This window comes from Amphiura filiformis, chromosome 3 (assembly GCF_039555335.1).
Source record: "Amphiura filiformis chromosome 3, Afil_fr2py, whole genome shotgun sequence".
Classification (NCBI taxonomy): Eukaryota; Metazoa; Echinodermata; class Ophiuroidea; order Amphilepidida; family Amphiuridae; genus Amphiura; species Amphiura filiformis.
Genome location: NC_092630.1, coordinates 80,619,458 through 80,642,616, shown reverse-complemented (window position 1 = coordinate 80,642,616; position 23,159 = coordinate 80,619,458). Strand labels below are relative to the sequence as shown.

General features: G+C 35.4%; 1 protein-coding gene across 2 annotated transcripts in view; it reads left to right on the top strand.

Moving 5' to 3' along the window:
• LOC140149246 (glutamate receptor-interacting protein 2-like) overlaps positions 1 to 23,159 on the top strand; it is a 53,066-nt gene that overhangs the window by 5,352 nt on the left and 24,555 nt on the right. Inside the window, exons 2-6 of one of the 2 annotated variants that reach the window (XM_072171479.1) lie at positions 9,546 to 9,635; positions 15,206 to 15,277; positions 15,831 to 16,040; positions 16,357 to 16,519; positions 17,554 to 17,699. In XM_072171479.1, coding sequence (XP_072027580.1) covers positions 9,546 to 9,635; positions 15,206 to 15,277; positions 15,831 to 16,040; positions 16,357 to 16,519; positions 17,554 to 17,699 — 681 coding nt within the window. Of the gene's footprint in view, positions 1 to 9,545; positions 9,636 to 15,205; positions 15,278 to 15,830; positions 16,041 to 16,356; positions 16,520 to 16,672; positions 16,764 to 17,553; positions 17,700 to 23,159 lie in introns of those variants that run through there. The other variant, XM_072171478.1, reaches the window with a different exon arrangement.

Genomic DNA, 23,159 nt, shown 5'->3' with positions numbered 1-23,159 from the left:
GAGATTTCAATTCTAAACAGTTGGTCTATATGATAGCCCTAACTGATATATGTTAAATGTAGAGTCCGAAGTTTTCTGTTTTACGGAAAACGGAAGAAAATAATGGAATCGGAGGTGCAACACGGAAAATGACATTTTTGTATGATGTGACGAAAATTGTTAAAAGATAAGAGAAATAAATTCTAAAAACAATCATGAGTTGTGTACGTCAATTTCTATGATAAAAATACTGTTTAATAATACCGAAATAAAGGTATATTACCAAGGCATGAACCCCCTATATCCCTCCAAACATCGTAATAGTCGGCCTATTATGTGAGAATATTCCAATCAGAGCATAATGATCGCGATATTGAACACTTTATTGTGACATTAATATCATTGTTTATGCATTTTAAGCTTTATTCATGACACAGATTTACAAATTTTACAACACGGATTACAACACGGAAAATGGATTTTAGAAAACGGTAAACTTCAGACTCTAGTTAAATGCCCTCATCTTACTGAGGCAAAATGTGTAACATTAATCAGAAATGTTGCATCTGCCCTCTATCTGGATTTTTTAAAATATCCAGTGATACCAAAATAAGTACAAACATTCCCCACATAATATCACCAGGAGTGAAATTATGAAATCCAACATGTGGCTAGATACACAAGTATCTGATGCCAACATTTATTTTCAGCTCAAAATCCCATGAACATGCAATATTCTGCTAAATATCTATTTTCCCATAAATGTGTGATGTTTTTGGATCTTCTGCTAAATATGAAAGGAAATCTCTATTTTAACCCTAACCCAACTGAGTCTCACTAAAGCTCACTATTAAAACCACTCTGTGTGCATGCATTCCACACGACTTGATGACTTAATCAGCCCAAGTCATATATACCCAGGGAATTGCTGCCGGGGCAGCCAAACCTCAGTAGCTACATGTCGGTGATCGTGCGTGGCATGCGAAGGGTTCGGTTGAATCCCGGGGTAACAAGTGACTTTTCTCCTCATCTTCTCTCCTTTTTCGTTTCTTCTTTCCTTCCGATAGCCAAAAACCACGGGTAGGGTTAGGATTAATATGCATGTTTTCCCTAGATTTAGGCCTCCTTAACCTAACTACCATATCCTGGAATAATTTGACACCAGCAATTTAAGCAAAAATCTTGGATTTTACTATAGAAACGGATGATGCACTTCACTAACGCTCTTCTGAACTTTCATGTTTGATGGTCGGCCTTGCCCTTGGTTAAGGTGGTGGGTTAAGGTAGCTAAGGACGGACCTACTATTATAGCTTCTTAGTCATTTGGGTATTAATACAAGTGTTTTAGTATGTGGAGTGGAGGTTGTACAGGCCTCTTCATACATGTAGGACAAATTATTATCGGTAATAGTTCCCCCCATGACATGCAATATTTGCATTTAAAATTTTCTTAAATGATGAAATTATGCATGTCCGAGATACATCACCATCAACATGTGAACTTCTCTAGACTTTAAAGCAAAGTGCAGGGAATCAGGTCATGATGAGGATGGGGAAGTTTCAGCTCAGGAATCGGTTGCATTTAGTGACAGCAATGGCATAATCATTTACACATCCTATTTGAGAGCATGGAACCTCCTGTGTAAAGTGCAGGCTCATTTCAAAGGGGGCATCAGAATCCGGGGGTAGGGACACTCAACTTTAGAAGTGATGTGTCTGTGCCTACCGACATCAGGAAGTACGGGCCTATCGGTATAAAATGTTGTTTAAAAAGAGGGGGTCATTGGGTATAAAAAAAAATGAAAAAGGAGGTCATTGTGTATAAAATTTCAACAAAAGGGTCATCAGGTTGAATATTTTGAAAAAATGGAGCAAAATTGAATTTTTTATTTAAAAGTTGCCAAATTATCAATACAAATTTGCTGAAATAAGAGAATAAGTTTCTGCAATCTTTGATATCATTTTGATCATAAAATTGTAGAAAAAAGGTACCGTAGCCAAAATTAAAAAAGGGGAGTCATCAAGTATGACTTTTTAAAAAAGTGGGTCATTGGGTATATTTGACTTTAAAAGGGGACCCTTAAATGACAGGCACATACCAACTTCTAATACTATAAAAAATTATAAAATGATTGTTGATGTGAGGCCAGCAACTGTGAGACATTTTGGGGTACAAGTTTATACCTTTGTGACCAATGAGATTGTTATGCCGGGATGTTACCAGTATTTTGCAAAGTCAATTGATTTTGGTCATTTTATAAATTTTATAGAAAAATTGCAATTTTCAGAAATCACAGAGCTTTGGGTGACAGCTCATTAAGCAACAACAATTATGGAGATATTTCATTTTGTGCTTTGCAGCAGAAGTATCAGTTAATGAAAATCTTTCATACTTACAACAAATTGTTGGTATTAACAGGGTGAAAGTTTTGGGTGTTGCTGCATTACCAATGAAGCTGTTGTCAACTGTTTACTTAGCTTACAACAAACTTGACATGACTGTTAGGGTCTGAACCCTTAACGGAAGACTTTGGTTAAATTACATAGGATTTACCATGATTACAATTATATCACTGTACCAAGATGGTCGTCACACACATTTTAGCAATGTCAGTTGCCATGACAATATCCCTGTAATAGATTACAAGCGACTATTCTGTAGTCGTCTGCCCGTCCAACTATCATGTCCCCATTTCCTGCTTCTATTAAATTAATTTGAGGCCAAAGACAAAATGAAATTATTTACTATATGCAGATGTATATTCACAACTTGTTAATTAAGTTTAATTGTAAAATTAATTAACTTTTAGCATGGATTAATTTGTCCTTACCTTCACACAAGTCTGACAGTCTGAGATTTGACATCACATGTCACCCATACTATAAGAATGGTATGTCCCAGTAGTTAACTTGTGTGTAGTCTGATCGACACAAAAGCTGTGGAAATACTTGGATGGGCACATTCATAATTGGTTGAGCTTTTCCTATAGGGTAAGCCCATTAGGTCAGGCTTGGTTACGGCTGAGCTACTCAATAATACCACAGAAATCACGCCCCCAACGAGAAAAAGGGCAATGTGTACTGGATTTTATTCCAAGGGCTTTAAGTCCGTGTCCAACATGGCTTCATCAAACAAGATGCAGCGTTGTTTTTCACTGAAAAATGTCATCGAAGACCAGTATATTCATGGTATGTACATAACATCTTGCTTGTAGAAACTTACTTGTTTGTCTGGAAAAGTTTTGTAATGTTTGACAGTTGTTTAGAGTGTTTACATCAGCAAGAAGTGTTTGTTATTTTGCATTTTTGTAGCCTGATCTGTCAAACCTATGGCTGATGTTAACATTCTTTTGCCTGCTTTAGTTAGAAGTAGTGAACCAAATCTTCTGATACTATGAATTATGTATGGATCTATTCTCAGCTATCAAGGATGTCCATGAAGGCCTATATAATATAGTATCTAGATTGTGTGTTAGCTTTATGTTTAATCAGGGATTATTTTTGTACAATATGTTGCAATATGTATTAATTTGTTATGACTATTGTTGTGGGATTGGGTTATTGGGCTGCATCATTTGACAAGCTCGACTGCTATACCATTTCAAAGAATTTAAAAATTGTCTTGTTGTTTCTAGGATGTATTGTGTGTTGTCAGCCATGATTACTTTGACTTGCAACTGAGTTACTATTGAGCTGCCTCTAGGGCCAGAATGGGGGTAAACATGATACTATAATTATGATAGATATTGTTATAGGGGTATTTAGTCTCGAGAATTTTGAATAATTACTTTAACAGGCCATGTAACTACTGTATACATTAATCTATTGCAAGTATGTTTGTGGCATGTGTGGTGTGTAAAAAGATGACAAATGAATGAGAGAGGGTCGAAATGTGGGGCAGCAGGGGGCACTCAACTTTTAGAAGTGCCTACCGGCGTCACAAGTAGGGGCCCATCGGTACAAAATGTTGTTTTTAAAAGGTGGGTCATTGGGTACAAACAAAATAAAAAAGGGAGTCATTGGGTATAATACTTTTTAAAAAGGGCTCATTGGGTATGAAATTTCAAAAAAGGAGTCATCTGGTAAAAATTTTAGAAAAATGGAGCAAAATTCTATTTCTTGTTACAAATTTCAAATACAAATTTGCTGAAATAAGAGAATTTGTTTTCGCATTATTTTGTGGCATTTTGATGATACAAATTTAGAAAAAAAGGGGGTCATTGGGTAGCTGCGACTAAAAAAGGGGGGTTATCAGGTATGACTTAAAAAAAGGGGTCATCAGGTTTATGTGACTATAAAAAAGGGGCCTATTGAGTGCCCCCGGGGGCCAGCCATCGAAATGTGGGTGGGAAGGCCAAAAGACAAATATGCAAGAAAATAAAAGACATCTTACATGTAGATTATCTTCCATGATTGTAGATTTTCATGGCAATAGATTTTGGCATCATCAGAAGATTTTTCAAGAATTTGAAACAATATTTTCTTGTATTACCCAGGCCATGTCTTGTAACATTATTTGTATACTATAAGGTGGAAGAGTCTGGAGGCAAAATAGGATATACCAAATAATGGTGAAATCCGGTAAATCGTGCGGTTATTAAAAGAATAAAGTGTCTTTTATTATCCTGAAGTCTAGACAAGGGTGACTGACTATCTAGAGATGTAGGGTGTGAAATTTGATATAGAAATATGCAAAAAGATGAGTATAACTATATATGTAACAAAAATGTGTTATATATTGATAGAAATTATCTTTGTGGTGACTCCACAAAACTTGTTAACTTATGATGACATATATATGGAATAGTAAAAATATGAAAGTTTTTACTAAAGTTTTCGAAGAGTCAACCCAAAAATTGATAGTCATCATACTGTAAATATGTTTGAAAGAAAGAAAAATAAATGTTTTCTACATTTATTTAAATCAAAGGAAGCATACCTCCAGTATATAGGAAATATATTTTCAAGAAATGAGATTGTATAATTCACCATTTCAGCAGGTCTTGATATTTTAAACTTTTAAAACGTAAAGGTTTTCAAAATCATGGCCTAATCCAGTGAGTCTATTTTCCCCCACTTTCAATATATTGCACACTTGTATTTTATACATGTTGCAAGTTCTTTGTTGATTTGTACAAGACTCTCACTTTCAATTAACTTTCCTTTTGAAAAACAAAACAACAACAAACAAATAGATCAAAAACAAAACAAAATAATAATTAAGTAAAAACAAGTGCAAAACAAAGCTACCAAACAAATTAACAAACTTGTTCTTGCTATTGAATAAATCTCTCCATCGGGAATCAATAGTATAAATTAGCCATTTAATGTAAATGAAAGGAGTATTTCGTGATCCTAGCATCCTCTTTTTATGACATTTTTCAGTACATATCCACGAAAAAAAGCATATTCCCAAAATATCAGTTGATTCCGATTTTTGCGTTTGCGAGTTATGCATGATTATGTGTATTACACTGCTCCATAGACAATACGTTGTAATTTCGTTCTGGTGCACCAGAACGAAATTCAAATTTCGTGATATCTTTGCTAAACGAATTAATCTGCAAGAAATATTTTGTACATAAACATTATGTAGCCAGAGTATTCCAGTGATATAAAAATCTCAACTTTTTTTTGAGAAAAGTGGGCGGATGAGGCTGTGGATCACGAAATGCCCTTTTAATTAATTACCCTTTTGGCTATGAATTAATTAAGTTCTTTTTGATGGAAATATTAGAAGCTATCCTTATGAATCAAAAAGTCTGTATGATTTGGGAAAGGCCAATACTGCATATTTTGTGGTCAGATATTTTCCTGCTCTGCCATTAGTAGTATTTTAGCAGTGCTTATATCATAATAGTCAAGCTTGTAATTATTTCAGAAACGGCTATTGATTTTCAGAGGCTAAAATTGTCAATTTCAGCAAAATTGACCCTGCGGACCTTATCAAAAGAACTGATCAGAACCTGTTATTATGGCTATGGATTACCTATTATCATATGGAATGTCAAAATTTGTTACAATTCAACAACCAAGTTCAAAAGAAAAACTTCACCTCAGACAAAAGAACAATATCACCTTTTGGTCATATGTTACAATTGATATTAAACCTGTGTTGGTTGTGTTGAATCTCTATTCCCGTTTATATGCATGTGCATTTCGCATTTTGTGTAGGTTGGAATGTTGTGGTACAATGTACACATGGACAGACAAATGTTGGGTCATAATAATAGATTTTAAAAAATCAATTGTATTTTGTTTCATTTATAGCCACCTTGGTCCTTGGAACTAGATAGTACTTTATGGTAAAGTACAACAATGTCCTGGCACAAAATAAACTGCATGAAGAGATAATTACGTTCTAAAGTTTGTCTTAGTTAATAATTTGAAGCAATGTGTCCACTCCGATACAAACAATTCATTGTGGAATCTGAACTGCATAATTTCTCTCATTTTGAACATGCTCACAGATGAACGCTTGTTTTTTCCCAGTTGCATGACATTATTTTGTTTCCTTGATAAATGTTCTCCTATAGAATGCAATGTTATGCTCTATTTCATTTTCACAATGATATATTTCTTTTCACCAAGTTTTCTGACACATTTGTTGCAAGATTTATATGGCTATAAAATGTCATAATAATATATTTCTTCAGTCTGAGATATGGAGGCTGTATAATATATGCAGAGGCCGCAGAACATTACTTTGTTTTTAAAGAGGGGGTGCCCACTACACTCAGCAGGGGTGGAGCCAGATCAGTCAAGGGGGGACTAATGTTAAAATATGGCTGTGAAGTGGGCACTGTGATGCAGAGGTGACGTGCCCCTGAGATTTTGGAAATTTGGAAATTGAAGTCCCAATTGAAGCTATTTGGTGCACCAGTTTTAGTCATTGGTTATTATGCGTTTTTACAGATAGGCAAAAATAGTGAGGATTTTTATCCTCAGTGTCAAAAAAAACAAACCCTGAGCAGCAAAGCACCCATGTTTGCATTGGCCCTGGTATTTATATTCCATTATATTCTTTATAAATTTATAGCAAGTGATTGATTAGTAGTAGATTTTCTTAAAAAGTAATGCAGTATCCTTTATGCCCAAATAATATTGAGGGGTCAGAGCCCTAAGTGTATTTTTAGCCAAAATAAGATTTTGGTACCAAAATAATCCTTATAACACTGGGCACCTTATAATTGTAAAGCCACAATGAACCTATAGCTACAGATATGTAGTGGAAAATCAGTGGAAATGTAAAGCTCTAAGTGCAACACTAAATGCATGATATGTGTGAGAGCCAAATGGCCCTAATTACAAAAATGCCTGTATCATTAAATGGTATTTTTGTACTTAGGGCCTTTTGGCTCTGACCCCTCGATATATGTCTCATCCATTATTTAGATGTTATTGCTGAAGACACATGGGAGGGGTGCATAGGCCCGGTGCATAGGGTGCATTAGCGATTTGATTATCCTGAATTTGATAAGAAAATGTCAACGCTTCTGTTCACATTCTGGTAGAGAGCATGCACATATTCACAATGCAAGTTGCAGCGCAGATTGTGAAAATTGAATGTGTAACTATGCAAAACGTTATTGCTGAAGAAACATGGGAGGGGTGCAAAGGCCTGGTGCATAGAATGCATTACTGATTCGATTACCCTAAATGTAGTGTGGTTTAATAAGAAAATGTCAGTGCTTTTGTGCACATTTTGCAAGTTTATGTTCACATTCTGGTAGGGACCATCACATATTCACAATGCAAGTTGCAGTGCATATCATGAAAATTGAATGTGTAACTATGTGAAATGTTCTGTGTAGAATGTGCCATGCTTTACTAATTACCGGTACCATTGTTTGGGAGCTTTTAAAAGAGCTCTTAAATATGATTTGCAACGATAATGTTCCCTCTGGGTAATAGAATACTGGATCAAGTTTTTAAAAATCCTTTACACATAGGTAAAACTGTTCACTTACATGGGCTCAGTGATACAGTGACTGTCTTTATCCCAATTTGTAGACTGTATTAGTTGATTACATTTGGTGCTGGTGGTCAAGGTGTTTTTCTTAAATGAATACTATTACACACCTATTATGCCTACTTTCAACTAACAAGGTAGTCGGTTAGTTGGTATTGAATTTGATGTTTGAATAATTGCATTAATATATTTCACATACCAGATCCCCGGACCAGAACCTTTAAGTTCAGGGAGGGAAGGAAATTGAGGAGAGAAACGTGAAGTGAGATTTGACATAGATTATAAAATAGGAAAAATTATTAAAATGTTCAAAATTTTTGTCGCCATAAAGTAGATTGCAAGTGACTCAACTTCAGTAGTGTTCATATGATTACTCTTAATTCAAGGATGGAATAAAGGAAATCATATGTTGTTCCAAGGACTCATTGTGTATGTATAAAATGTAATTTGAATCACATTTTAGAATAGGCCTATGATTCATTTGATTTAGTGCAGGTATCTATTAGTGTAAGGTTATGATACAGCGTGCGTAATTAGAAATTGTTCATATGAATTTCCTATATAGATGTCAAATTGACGCTTCTGACACAAAAACGCACATATTCTGTATTCTTGAAACAAATTTGGGAGAAGTTCAAACCTGGTATAGAAATGTATTTTCTGGAAGACCCTATGTATCCTAACACAAACAGTTATCCAACTACAAACCATAACACTAAATCCTAAAACTAATCCTCAATGTAACCCTAATCTTGGTCCTATCACTGACCTTATTAAACAAACTCTCTTGCAAAATTGAACCCTAATGCTGGTTTGATACTTTCCTGCCGCTTTGCCGCTCTGACAACGATTTTGCTTCACTGCACAGTCGCACCAGAAACGCTAGCGGTGACCAGCGGCAAGCCGATGTATCGCTCACTCCAATGCTCTGCTCAAGCATCAGCATCGCTAGGAGTTCAATTCAAGTCAACTCGGGAGTGGTGCCACTCTGACGTATGAGAACATGATACCATTTCTGGCAATGCTGAGCGGCAATATTGGCTTTCATTGTCATGCCGCTGAGCGGTGTGCCGCTCCGCTTGCAAAAAAGTGCAAGGGGAGTGATGAAGTGTCACGGCACGCTAGAAAGTATGAAACCAGCATACGGTAACAAAAAAAAACACCTAGTTTAGAGAGTATTCCAGCATTACGCCATGCTTTGGAACATTTGCAGTATTCGTCTGTGTGGTTGTGAGAGCTTAAATGTACATTTAGTGCTCAGTTTTGAGATTAGTTTTAAACAATTATAACGCAATACTGCCCCAGTGTTTCAAGAAATATGCATACGTGACAAATGTTTTGCTTTGAATTTCCTTTGTATGCACATTGATATAGCTCAATGTATTTTCATCAGCTGTCCAATAATGTATATTGAGATATTTTCACTATTTTGTTGCTATGGTCTAAATTTTGTGCATTTCACCCAACCAAAACAATGCTATATGAGACTATTATGGGGTTAATATATTTCCAGCTGTATAGTTTACTGTTCTTGTAGAAAACCTTAAAGTAAATCACTTTTTAACATCTCAACTTTGTGTGTATTTTCTTCCAGAAGATGAAGAGCGTAGCAAGAAGCTGGCTAATGGCAACGGCCACATCTCATCACAAGACTTGTCTGTCCCACAAGCACAAAATATCCCAGGTAATATCCCAGGATTAAAACATGATTCTACATTGTACATCATATGTTTTCTATCTAATCAAGTACATACGCTGTGTGAGTCATTGAATTGGAGAGACACAGTGTATAGGTTCTTTCATGGGATCACCTGAAGCAGCGATATGTCAAGTACATGAATGTCCCAAGTTTTTTAAGGGTGAAGGTTTATCTCTCTGTTGGTTAATATCTTCCCCTATCCCTTTAATTAGCACATGTAAGTAGTAATCGTTGTCTCCATATTCGATCTGGGACATGTTCACCTAAAGATCAGAGGTAGTTCTTGAAGACCGAAACTGCCAATGGCCTTTTTTATTGCCACTCCATGTTAACATACCGGCTGTACTCCTTCCCGTTTAGTTTTTAACATCAGTTCAAATCAAACAATCTTATATTGATTAGTGTGAAGCTTGTATACTATTTTTACCTCAAAAGACGATACTGAGATGCACATGTGAAACAGCTGCCTCAAGGCATTGACATTACTAACTTGCCAATTCAAAAAATATATAGTTCCCTTCTGTTGCTCCGCTGTTCCAAGCTTTCCCAGAACAAAACAAAACAAGATATTAAAATAAATGTGTGATTACCAAGAATATTTTCTATTTCTAAGTTTAAACTGACCTTTTCTAAAAGTATAAACCAATATTTTCCAAACTGAAAAAGTATGCTTGCTTTGAATAACAAGAACATTATTTCTATGTTTATGTTGTGGATTTATGACTCAAAAAGAATACATTTTGGGTGAAATGATCAATGTGGCGAACATGGTAATGGCAGATAAAAATAGAAATATAATCTAAAACTTCCATGGCTGATTTCTGACAAATGCCATGTTCTACTTCCGAGTAGAAATTCATCATACATTTGAGAATGAGTGAGCAAAACTTTAACATATGACAAAATAACTATTTACCAATTCAAACCTATTTAAACCAAATATCTTAGGAAAGCTAGAAATGTTTTCCCATCTTGAATCAGAATAGGATTATTGCTTCATGGAGACATATATTAGAGTAGGAATTTATAATGGTCCATTTGCTTCCTGCGTCCACCATTTTTTTATCAATATTCTTGAACAAAGTTTGATGTGCTGTGGCAAGTGTACAGGAACAGTTTGAAAGAGATGAAATAGACAAGCCGATAAAACTGAATGCAAAGTGCTAGTTGTAATAACTATAAATCTACATTTGAAGGATTTGTGATGGCTTCTTTCCTTTACTCTGTTCCAATTACTAATGAAAACAAGTGTACCAGGGTTGTCTAGACTTGAGCATCTTCGTATAAATCCCCAAAGTACATGGCCTCAATTCCCTGCCTCAATTTCATGCTAAAGTAAAATATGCAAAGAGGACTGTTTTAATAAAAAACAACTTGACATTCTACATTAGAATTGAACTTGATTGCAGCTTAAAAGTGCTTTACACTTTCAATCTGGCTTCTCACCTTTTGCATAGACCTGTAATTACTAACATTTCCACAAATTGTCAAGTATTTACCCAGCATATGGTTGTAAATGTGTGGAAGCAGAATTAAGATTAAAACTTTACAAGAGGCTGTTACCGTGTTATTACCCCCAAATAGGATGATTGTGTATGCGCGTATATGATTTGGTCACACCCCTGAGCCCCCATTCGGGATTTCTTATGAAATCATATAGTAAATAGAAAAACTTGGGTACCAAGGTTTGGTTAAAGTGTCATATAGCACAAATGCAAAACACCAATGGGCCTCTTCACAGTCCAGCAACAAGAAAAAGCATCCAGGCTTCTCTGAATTATCTGATTCTTTGAATTGTAGATAGTCTATTAGTAGCAGCTTTATTATAAAGCTACATAAATCAAGGAATCTTCAAGCATTGATTTAAGTATGTTAAGTCAATATATCTTTGTTAACATAGCGGATCTAAGCCAGTCAGTAGTCAATCAGAATATATTCAGGATAGTTGAGCCGAAACATTGCCTGCCTGATAAACTGATTATGGGATAAGGAATTGCGACAACTAGACTGGTCTTCTTGTCTACAATGACAGTTGACTCAGTTGCCAGGAAACCAACGCAATGTAATGATAATTTAACCAATTATGTATGTATTGGTATAGACTGAACTCAAAACATTGACGTCAAATTATGAGGCCATGTAATGATATATGTTCATAAAAATCTGACCAAACTGAAGCAATTTTGTCAGACTTGAAGGCATATGTAATCAAAAATAGAATGAAGGATTTATCCAATTTGTGACAGCTTAAACTGTGATTCAGGACCCAAGTTTCCTTATTTTTGAGTTTTTAGCCTGAAAATGCTAACATGTCTTATCCCCATATCATATCCAATTTGTTACAATCCAAATACTGAATTGATCAGGGGTTTGCTTGTGGGCCATAGAGGGCCAATCACTTCCCAAAAATCTGTATTTTAGAGCCAAATACACCGTCCTTGTTTTGCTAAGTTTACTGTGCATTTCAGAGCTGCTCAAGGGCCAACCCATCATTGGTCTGTGGGCCCGATTTGGTCTGTGGGCTGCCCATTGAGAACCCATGGAATAGGGTATAGGGTACCATCGGAAACAACCAGAGCTTAAATATATTTTTTTTATTTGATGAACAAAAAATATGTTTGTTTATTGTAAAAATAGTAAAAAGGTGGTATTCACCCTTAGTATTCCCTTGCACAGGGGCGTCGCTAGACCAATATGATTCGGTGGGTGTATAGCATGTTTTGCCGACGGAAATATTTTGTGAATTGTAGATCCAATTTTTTTTAGCCAGGACAGTGCTCAAGAATCTAAAATGTAAAAATTTTCCGACAATTTTTTTATGATTAGTAACTACTATAACATTAACAATAGGTCTATTACGTAACAGCAACACAATTTCCCTTACCAAAATTTAAGCCATATTTAAGCAATATACCTAACAATATATTAGGCTTCAAAGCCTTAAGGTGGTACGAAAGGCAAAATCAAGTTGCTCTGATTGAGATTAAAATAGACTTGTTGCAGAGAGATATGCAAAATAATCTTAAATCGGACAAACAGTTTTTGAGATATTGCTGTTGAAAGATTCTTTGTATTCTATTGTTTTTGCCAATATATTGATGAAGTTAATGAAGAAAATTGGCAAAATGTGCTCATTAATATTAATTTTGCCAATATTTTGCCAATATTTTATGAATAAACCTTCATACTACTTTTACCTTTTTAAATTTTGATTCTGAAACTTTGCCAATGTGTCTCTATGACCTAAACCTTTAACATGTGATTTTCCATAAATCTAATTTGCATATTTGCATAATTAATTAGCCTTAAGTATAATGCTAATTAATTATGCAAATTAGATGGGCGGGAAAATCACATGGTAATGTTTTAGGCCATAGAAACACAGTGGCAAAGTTTCATGTCAAAATCATTTAAAATAAAAGTAGTATGAATGTTTATTCATAAGATATTGGTATAATATTGGCAAACATGAATATTCATGAGCACATTTTGCCAATTTTCCTCATTAACTTCATCAATATATTGGCAAAAACAATAGAATACAAAGAAACTAAAAACATGCATATCTTGACAACCGTATGTCCGATTTCCTTCAAACAAAAACTATTTTGCTCAGTGTATTTAGCTTAACCTATTCAATCTATTCAAATGGTTCTAAATTCATTTTCTGTTTTCCAGAAACATCGTTTTGAACCCCCTTAATATCCATATGCCTTATAAGCAATATTTAAGGCATATTTTTAAGGCATACCTTAGGCATACTTAAGCAATATTTTAAGGCTTCGTTTCTGATATTTAGGCATATATTGCTTACACAAAAAGCAATATATTGCTTACAAAAATAGGCAATATATTGCTTACACTAAGAAGCAATATATTGCTTACACTAAGAAGTAATATACATGTATTGCTTTTGTGATCCAACACATGCTTTAGATCTAGTCGAGAGAATATAGTGTTTTAGTTACCTTCTGACTTTGAGCAACATAGTTTGCGCACACATCAGATGATATAATACTTTTTTGTACATTAATTAAATTGCATATACTTGAACATAAAATATAATTATTAATGCAAAACTAGTCTAAAAGTCTTAACAGTGTGTTGTACGTTTTTCTACCACAGTATTAAGCTAGCATAAAGACGCTATAGACCTTAAGTTATGATGTACTGAATATGCCCCAATATACTCCTCCCTCCCATGGTGCTTGGTCATTCCATGTTTCAAGAAATGCATGCCTAGCTTTCACAGCACCTGAATACTTAAATCAATCGTGTATATTTTTAAGCTTACCTATATACTTGTCCATGCATGCTAATAACACTTGGACACTTCCAAGCAGTAACAACTTTTATAGCTACATGGATCACATATACATTGATTGTCAAATAACATCACAATGTTAATGAAATGAAGGCATTTCATAGCTGAAAACATCAAAAAAACGAGGAGCTTCCATCATCTCTGCAGTCATCACAATTCAAAATGACAGTTGGAAATATATTACCATAATGCACCATTTGACCCTGAGGTCATATTGCTAAATATTTTATATTGCTAATTTTATATTGCTAAATACTAGTTGTTAACAGTATATTGCTTGAAATGTTTATATTGTTTATTTAGTTTTATATTGCTAATGGACATTGGTGCAGGTAACAATATATTGCCTATTGCTAGCAATATGCTTCAACACTGCTTGTGGTATTGCTAAAATAAAGCATATTTTGTTTATTGCTTGTGATATTGCTTAAATATTGCTTAATAAGGCTTCAACATTGGTAAGGGTTCGTAACACATTAATCTTTTAAATGACTCTTGCAATTTGCCATTTGCCAACAATCACATATAGCTTTAACTACATTTGCTGACAATAACATGGTTTTGACGACAACAGTCAATTTTTGCCAACAAAAATTGTGTATTGATGGGTGTCACACCCCCATACCCCCTCTAGCGAGTAACGACAGCCCTGCCCTTGCGCAGAATTCTGTTCCCCAAAATATAAATATGTTTGTGAATGCTGCAAGTATTTGAATTTTTGTGGCCAAAGGAGCAGAATTGACTGGATGTTAAGATTTGAGTAGGATCTGAGGAGAGGGGTAGCAGAGGCACGTACATTGGTATGATACATAGCAAGTAAACATCCTTCAGTACCCCCATGGGTATGACTTACTTGATATATATTGATTTAATCTTCTAACATGGTTATATTTCCTTCAATTACGTCAAACATATGCCTCCTTTCAGACAATAATTTACTGGAAATTTACAGTGTGTCAATTTAATTTATTACTAGGTTATAATAGAGTGTCATTTGGTAGGAGAGACAAGTGTCCCCTATTTTAATCATGTCTTGGCAAATTTCACTGAAAAAGTAAAATGATACTCCACCATTGCCACCAAGATTTATATAATTATTTGCTTACTTGATTAATTATTGATGTAGAATAATGTCCATCATTTGCAGTGTACATGTAAGTGTAGAAGTATGTTCCATGAACTTAGTGTTTGAACTAATAGTGATTTTTCCTGTACTTCCTGTAATTTTCAGAGGAGAAGAAAGCCTACACAGTAGTTGAGCTTGAGAAGAGACCAGGGGTAGGCTTTGGTTTGACAGTGTCAGGTAAGTCGCTCAAGATTATCCTTTAGATGAACAATAAAGTATAATTGTATTAGTAATTTTCATTGAGCCTTGTTACCTTATGTGTGTGCCACCATCGTATAATAATTGAAATTTCCAAGGAAGCAAATTTCTTCCCACTGACATTTACAAAACTGATTGTACTGGAACTAATGGGTGTAGATACAAAATGAGCAATTTTGCTCTCAAAGAGGTGTATGATACAGACAGACTTCAAGGAGGATGCACACTGCAGGATTAAGTCGATTCTGTCATGGAATTTTGAGCCATGGTGGCAAGTTGCATCCCTACTTTCTTGGTTGATATTCCACTGTATGTCACCAAATTTCTCTTTTGAAAATCTACAATGAGAAGTAAATTGTTCAACTAAATTGTAAAATAGATTTGTTTTTTAGCTGAATTAAGTTTAATAACTTTTCAGAGCTAAGATAATTAAAGTTATTATAAATGCTATAAACACTTAAGTATAATATTTAAATTCATTTGAAAGTAATTCAAGTGTTTCAATGTACATTCTTTTGATTTCTTTTACAAGGTGGAACAGACAAAGATGGTCGCCCTAGAGTCACCAACATGCGAGCTGGTGGCGTGGCCCAACGCAGTGATCTGGTACAGAATGGGGATTTCATAACAGCAGTAAACAACATCAAGACAGCAACATTAAGACATGATGAAGTTATCAATTTGCTCAAGAATGCTGGCGAGAGGGTGACATTAGAAATTGAATATGAAATACCAGTAGGACGTGAGTAGTATGGATTAATACAGTCTTTTTATGTGTGTATATTTTGGGTTGAATGTTCACGGCATAGTGGTGACTTTGGAATTATGTTATATGTTATCCTATAGTGTTGCCTGTTAATAGTAAAAATCATACAATACTATTGTCAATAGTAGATTTGGCTTCCATGTGGCAGTGACGTCAGTACTTTGTAACAATTACTTCATACGTGTACAGATAGTGCACATGATTTAATACTTCACCCAATAAAGCATGCACTGACATCCCTGCTTTAAGTAATACAATTCTATTTTATTTTTAATGTCTTCTTTACATGCAGCTCATGAAACTAGTGACACTGCTACCTCCAAGTCTGTAGATATCCAGTTGACAAAAGAAGACCAAGGTTTTGGGTTTGTTATGAGAGGTGGCATCAATCCCAATGATAGCAAGACCAGGCCATTAACTGTGACACAGATAAGGGCTGGAGGACCAGCAGACAGGTAGGCTTATTGTATGTAACAAGTTGTTTTGGGTTTGTTATGAGAGGTGGCATCAACCCCAATGATAGCAAGACCAGGCCACTAACTGTGACACAGATAAGGGCTGGAGGACCAGCAGACAGGTAGGCTTATTGTATGTAACAAGTTGTTTTGGGTTTGTTATGAGAGGTGGCATCAATCCCAATGATAGCAAGACCAGGCCACTAACTGTGACACAGATAAGGGCTGGAGGACCAGCAGACAGGTAAAAAAAAAAAAATGTAGATATTTATATAGCACTTTATGCCGTAAACAGCCTCAAAGCGCTTTACATTTATTCCGCCGTCATTAGAATATGTCGGAACCACGTTTGCAGCCTACAAGTGGGCGAGGGTCCATCAGTACAACGACTGTGACTACCCCTAACAGCTTCCCATTGCACCTGGGTGGGGTGAGGCAAGCGAGGCAAAGCGCCTTGCCCAAGGGCGCAACACGGTGGTGGGATGGGGAATCGAACCCACGCACGTCGAGCAAGCTCTCGGATTATGAGTCCAAGGCCGTAACCACTGAGCCACCGTGCCCTACATGTAGGCTTGTTGTGTGTTAATTGTTTCATGGGAAAACAAGCTCAGGTCCTATTAGGACCATCTTAGGCAAATTCAAACAAGTACAGATGAAACCAGTATGAGCATACTATTCCGGAACATGAAAGATAAGCTAAGAGACAGAAATGGAGATAAAATGAAAAGAGAAGTGGTTATGTTACAAAATACTAGCGTTTAGGACAGGAGCAAAAAAAGTGTTCACCTGGTCTCATTGATTGATTCATTGTGTAATTTACTTATGGGAAGAAAAAATGGAAAGCAAAACTTGAGTGCCAGTGAATGCTGTTGTGTATTTCATTAGCATTTGTCTTTTAGCTGTGTGATCCATATGATAATATATTTTGTATATCAGCTTGAAAAAGAATATATTTTAAGCAATGGATTTGTCAATTCTACAGACATTGAAGGAGGTGTTAAGATATAACATCATATATCTATCATTGTTTGCAGAGAGGGGACGTTGAAAGTAGGAGATAGAGTTGTCAGTGTTGATGGTATGTCTTTCACCAACTACTCACACATAGAAGCAGTCAATGCATTGAAAATGGCCAGTAGAGATGCTTTGTTCAGAATTGAATATGATGTCTCAATTATGGGTAAGTAATGTGTGTTTGTGTTATTCTTGGCAAGTCTTATTTAATGATGTCATTTGGGACCAGCCATTTTAAAATGGAGAGACTCAAATGAATGGTAATAGTGTTCATTTGCCAGTTTATACTAAGACCTAAAACAACCATTGTTAACTGAACTACAATGAGAAGGACCAAGCAAGCTAAACAAAGACTCCACCTTGGTGTGGGGCGGACATTTTAAAAATGAATTTAGAAGAGCAGCAACGACATCACTTGCATTACATTCCAGATGTTAAATCTACATCATATGCAAAATTTGAGAACATTCGCACGAGTCCATTTTATTTTAGGGTCATTTGTCTATAACTGGTCTTTACATGTAGCCCTATGGAGAGAGTGTCCGTTGAGGGCGCTATAACCCCCATTTTAAGAACAAACAGGCGGCATAGGAAGCGCAACACGTGACGTACGAGGCTGGCGAAGATACAGGGCTGACAGCCCCATTCAAAATACATGGTTAGCAATTACAAATGGAAAATTAACATACTTGCAGTGGGGTACTTTGTCGAACCCCAACGGTTTTAGAGTAAGATCATTTTGCTTTGACACCACATAACAAATTTAGAATTGTTTGTGAAGATTTCATGATTATGTGTTAATCCAATGGCGACCTCAAAATTGGCAATATCGCTTCCATCACCGCCTGGAACAAAAATGTGATTTAAAAAAACGGACTCATGCAAATTTTTAAAAATTTTGAGAGAATGTAGTATGAACATGTAGAAATATAATCAAGTAGTTGCCCTACCTGCTCTTCTCCAAAAAAATAAAAAGTCCTATACCTCAATGATAATGAAACCTAGGTGACTCGTACGTGGTTACTTTGATACTCGAATTAAAAACTTATTGCAAGACATTCTGCAGACATTTATTTTTGCTGCTACATTGGAATCTTTGAGTAAAGGAGGACATTTACATTGGAAACCAAAAACTTTGTCTCTTTAAAGCCATAATGTACGATCTTAGAGAGTAAAATTTGTTGATTTTTCACAAACCTAATTTGTTGGCATATTTATAATATTTGCACATGTCCCAACTTACACCTACATTGAATCAGCCAAATTATCATAATTACAACATTAAATCTCCTCATAGAGCTTGTGTGTGAAACAGCCAAGATAGCCAGTGGGGTTTCTTTCATTTTAACCCCGTCTTTTGAGTTAAAATGGACAGAAACAGTTCTTGACAGTTATTACTAATATTATTCATCATTTTAGGTAAAGAATTACAAAATTGAAATTTGACGGAAATCAAATTATGCATTTGTCTCATTGAGACAATATATCTTCTTGTTTGAATACTATTATGCACTTGAGCTATGAATAGATTTGGCAACAGTTGATAACAGGTGGGAGTTTTGTTTTTGAAATGTGCAGTCTGATGTAATAAATTTGATTTGATTTAATCACTTAGCAGGAATGAGAAACCGCATGCAGGAAAATAGGGTCAAATGTAAAGACAAATGGATAAACAAAATGTCGGCACTAGATAAGTGCACTTACAGCAGGTTTTCTGTGTAACCACATGTATTGCCCTCCCGATGATAATCAACTATTAAGTCCCAATTAATTAATTGGATTATAATTTAATTGCAACAGGATAGCCTATAACTTATTAACAATTCCAAGGTTTTCTGATTTCAAAAGTGAATCCAAAGATTTTCACAAATTCATGTGTTATAAAAAATAAAAATAAACAATGGGGTTCTGAAGCATGAGCTCGTAGCTTTGGGTGGATCCACATTTTGTATCGAAAGGGTGAAATATTTCTATTAGAACAAGTTGCTTGTGTATAGTTCATAGTTGCTATGTATTGTCTGGTAATTAATATGTAGACCCTACTTATTAGTATAGGATGGTATCAATCACTGGAATATTGGTATGATTATATTAATAAGGTCCTGGAAGGAAGTTGAGTTGAGTAATGTATACTTCACACCCATGACACTGTGCTGCAATGATCAGCATGCATTATACATAGATAGGGCTTACACGAGTTTCATCTTCATGAGTTTATCTATAATAATTGGCAATTTGTATTAGAAAACTCGTTCAGGAAATTAGGTAAATTGTATTGCTTTTGTAGTGTCTAGCTTGAATAGCCAACCAATATTGAGGCAATTGAAAGAGAGTTTCTTGTAAGTTGTCTTCCTGTGAACTTTCAATGACATCGAAACAATAGTTTTATAGAATTTTGTGTTTTGGGGCTATTATGCTTTTGCTGCTGTACCTCTATAGGTCCATTCATACTATACCACAATTTGCTTTGTGGTGCAGTGCGCTGCTGATATATCAATTACTATTTGCCGTAACTCAACACAACTTGTCCCATTTCCAAGTTAAAATGTATGTAACTTTATTGCGATACCGCAATACAGTATTTTGCAGTACGATACAGTGCGGCAACACACTGCTCCGCAAAGCAATTGCAGCGTAGTATGAACGGACCATAGAGAATTTCTTCCAAGAACTTTGTTGAAGTACATGTGCAAATATTGTATTAGAGTGTTCATTTGCTTTCTTAATTATCCAACTGATTTGATCTGAAACAGATGATTCTTATAATTGCAATTAATTTGCTTGGTGAATGTTTTTCATCACTTCAGATTGTTCACTTTTCTGCCCTTATCTTGACACTGTAAATGAAATTGAGTTCAAATGGCCAAGGGAACAGCCCTAGTAGCATTTCTACTTTAGAGGGAAAACATACATTCATGTAGGGTGTTCAAAGCATTTTCATCAAGACTTGTTTTCACATTTTTATTCAGTTCCTTTTGTATGGCAAAACAAATTTATCAAATCACAGTGTGAATTACTATATGGAAACAGTAGCAAATAGACTGGAAATTACAAATTTACTGTTTGAAGAAACAAATATTTTGCAAACTTTCTTCTTCAGACTATTGAATATTTTATCAAGTCTACATGAACTTGACAGTTCATGAAAAGTACACAATGTGAGAGCATTACCTAGGTGAGATGATAGAAAGTACACAATGTGAGAGCATTACCTAGGTGAGATGATAGAAAGTACACAGTGTGAGAGCATTACCTAGGTGAGATGATAGAAAGTACACAATGTGAGAGCATTACGCTAGGTGAGATGATAGAAAGTACACAGTGTGAGAGCATTACCTAGGTGAGATGATAGAAAGTACACAGGAAATGTTACATTCTTACGCATTCCATTTGTGTACATGAAAATATGTATGCTCAAGTTGTTATGTTCACACATTTGTGTTGCACTAGGGGCAATGTGTTATGGGGAAGGGAATATATGATAATCCTTATGTGATGATAGGTGTTGAAGATGACTTATGTATCAGGAAAGTGAAGATACATGTCTGAGTGTGTGGTCTAGTTTGATCTGTTGCATAGTGTGGAGTGATATGTATGACTGTTACTTAAATGTAAAACTATGATTTGTTTATGTGAACTTGGTATGGTGATTATGCAAGATGAGTCCTAGTGCTGTGCGCAGTTTTGGTATTGCTTTCATTTATATCAGTGATCTTGTTTACACATTTTGGCCATAATTTAATGAATATATATACTCTAACATTGTAATGTTTGTAATGGTGTATAAAAGGGGACACCTTCATTCACCATATAATATGCATTGTTATGTTTTGGGTTTTTTGTTTCAAAAAAGGCAGTATAGAGACCTGAAAGTACAATTTTTGTTTCTTGTAGCATTTCATATAAATCTTATAAGATATATGTCACACAGCCTAGAGCTTGTGTACACATTTTTATTATTATTGAAGTATGAGGGTAAAATCAGGCTACAGAGCAGACCCACCGCCATCCGTATAGCGTTAATGATTTGAGAAGTCAAGGTTGTCAGGTTTCATTTAATGGTGCAATTCTTGTTTGGAGTATTAACTTTCATCAGTCATGGAAGACTGCACATGGTATACTTTGAAGCCTGGACCCACGTTGTGTTTGTAACAACTTGTAAACAGACAACACTAACCATTTGGGGATGATCAAAATGGTATCTTGAGGCTCAAATAAGTGACTCACAGTCAGTGTCAGGTAGTAAGCTTAGCCAGTCATATGGTCATCGTCCTTCCTAGGCTGGCTGGCTGGCTAAAGCCATGTGACTGACCCTTTCACAGGATGCATGGGGAAGGGGACAATGTCTGAAGGTGAAGGGGGCAGGCAATATTACTCTTATATTATGTTGAGCTCTTGTAATAGGTATGGTGGTGAATCATGCTTTATTGTATGTCAAATCTGAAGATTAGGCTTGCATAGGTAGACAGGAGAGCTGTGTGTATGTTTTTGATTATGCTAAATTTAAGAATGTGAAATAATAGAAAGCATAAAATTACAAGGATTATAAATAACAATATATTGTTTTAATACAAACAGCATAAACATAATTAATGTTATACTAATGATCTTCCTTTATGAACCTGGAGAAATGGACACCTCCGAAATGTGATATATGTGAACTATTAGCAACAAGTTACCTCTGATAAGAGTGTTATTACCCATGTTAGCTTGTAGAAACACCCATTTTGTCCACAAGACCATCCTTTTGTAAATGTATTATCTCCAGCTTCCCCCTCCCTTGGCTCAAAAGATTGGTACAAAATGGACCCAAATCATTGATATTTTGAAACCCATTGGACCCAATCATTCTAGAAACAGGTCGGGGTGGGGGGGTTGTTCATTTTGCCTTTTCTTGGTAATTTCAACCATTATACTTAGAGAATAAATGTATTGTTTTTAGCTGCTGGAGTGCATCTATCGTCTCATATAATAAGGGCGACATCATTATTTTACCAAAAATAATGATGTCGCCCGTGTTTATGAGACGATAGATGTACGACAGCAGCTAAAAACAATACATTTATTCTCATTCTTAAACACTTCAATTCAAATAAAAATATCATAAGCAGGCCTATTACAAATTTTAATCAAACTAAATCCTGCATTTTACAAGGAATTACCTAGGGCTTAAAAATTGATCAGTCCTGTTATTCATATGCGCCTACGATTGGTTCAAATAGTGAGTATGCGTATCGCGTTGATGTACACATGCTGACCCGTGTGATATCGTGTCATATCACATGGGTAAGAACCAATAAGATTGCAGGAACGTTCTTAAGTGTTTAAGAATCTCCCATTAACAGCACACTAAAATACAGGTGATGTGCTGGCTTATTATGTCCCTTGGCATCATTAAATGTACCTTCCATCCCCAGGGATCTATGCTTATAAAATCATTAGGGGTCTTGTCCATTAAAAAAAAGATACTCCTTTGATGTTCACCCATATGTGCACTCATAGGATCCTGTGTATCGTCATCACTTTATGATGTTAGTAATCTAATATTTGATCTTGATCTAAAGAGTATTAATTTGTCCATGGTACCAAGATGCTCTAGTATCACCGTTGCTATAGTAATGAAGGA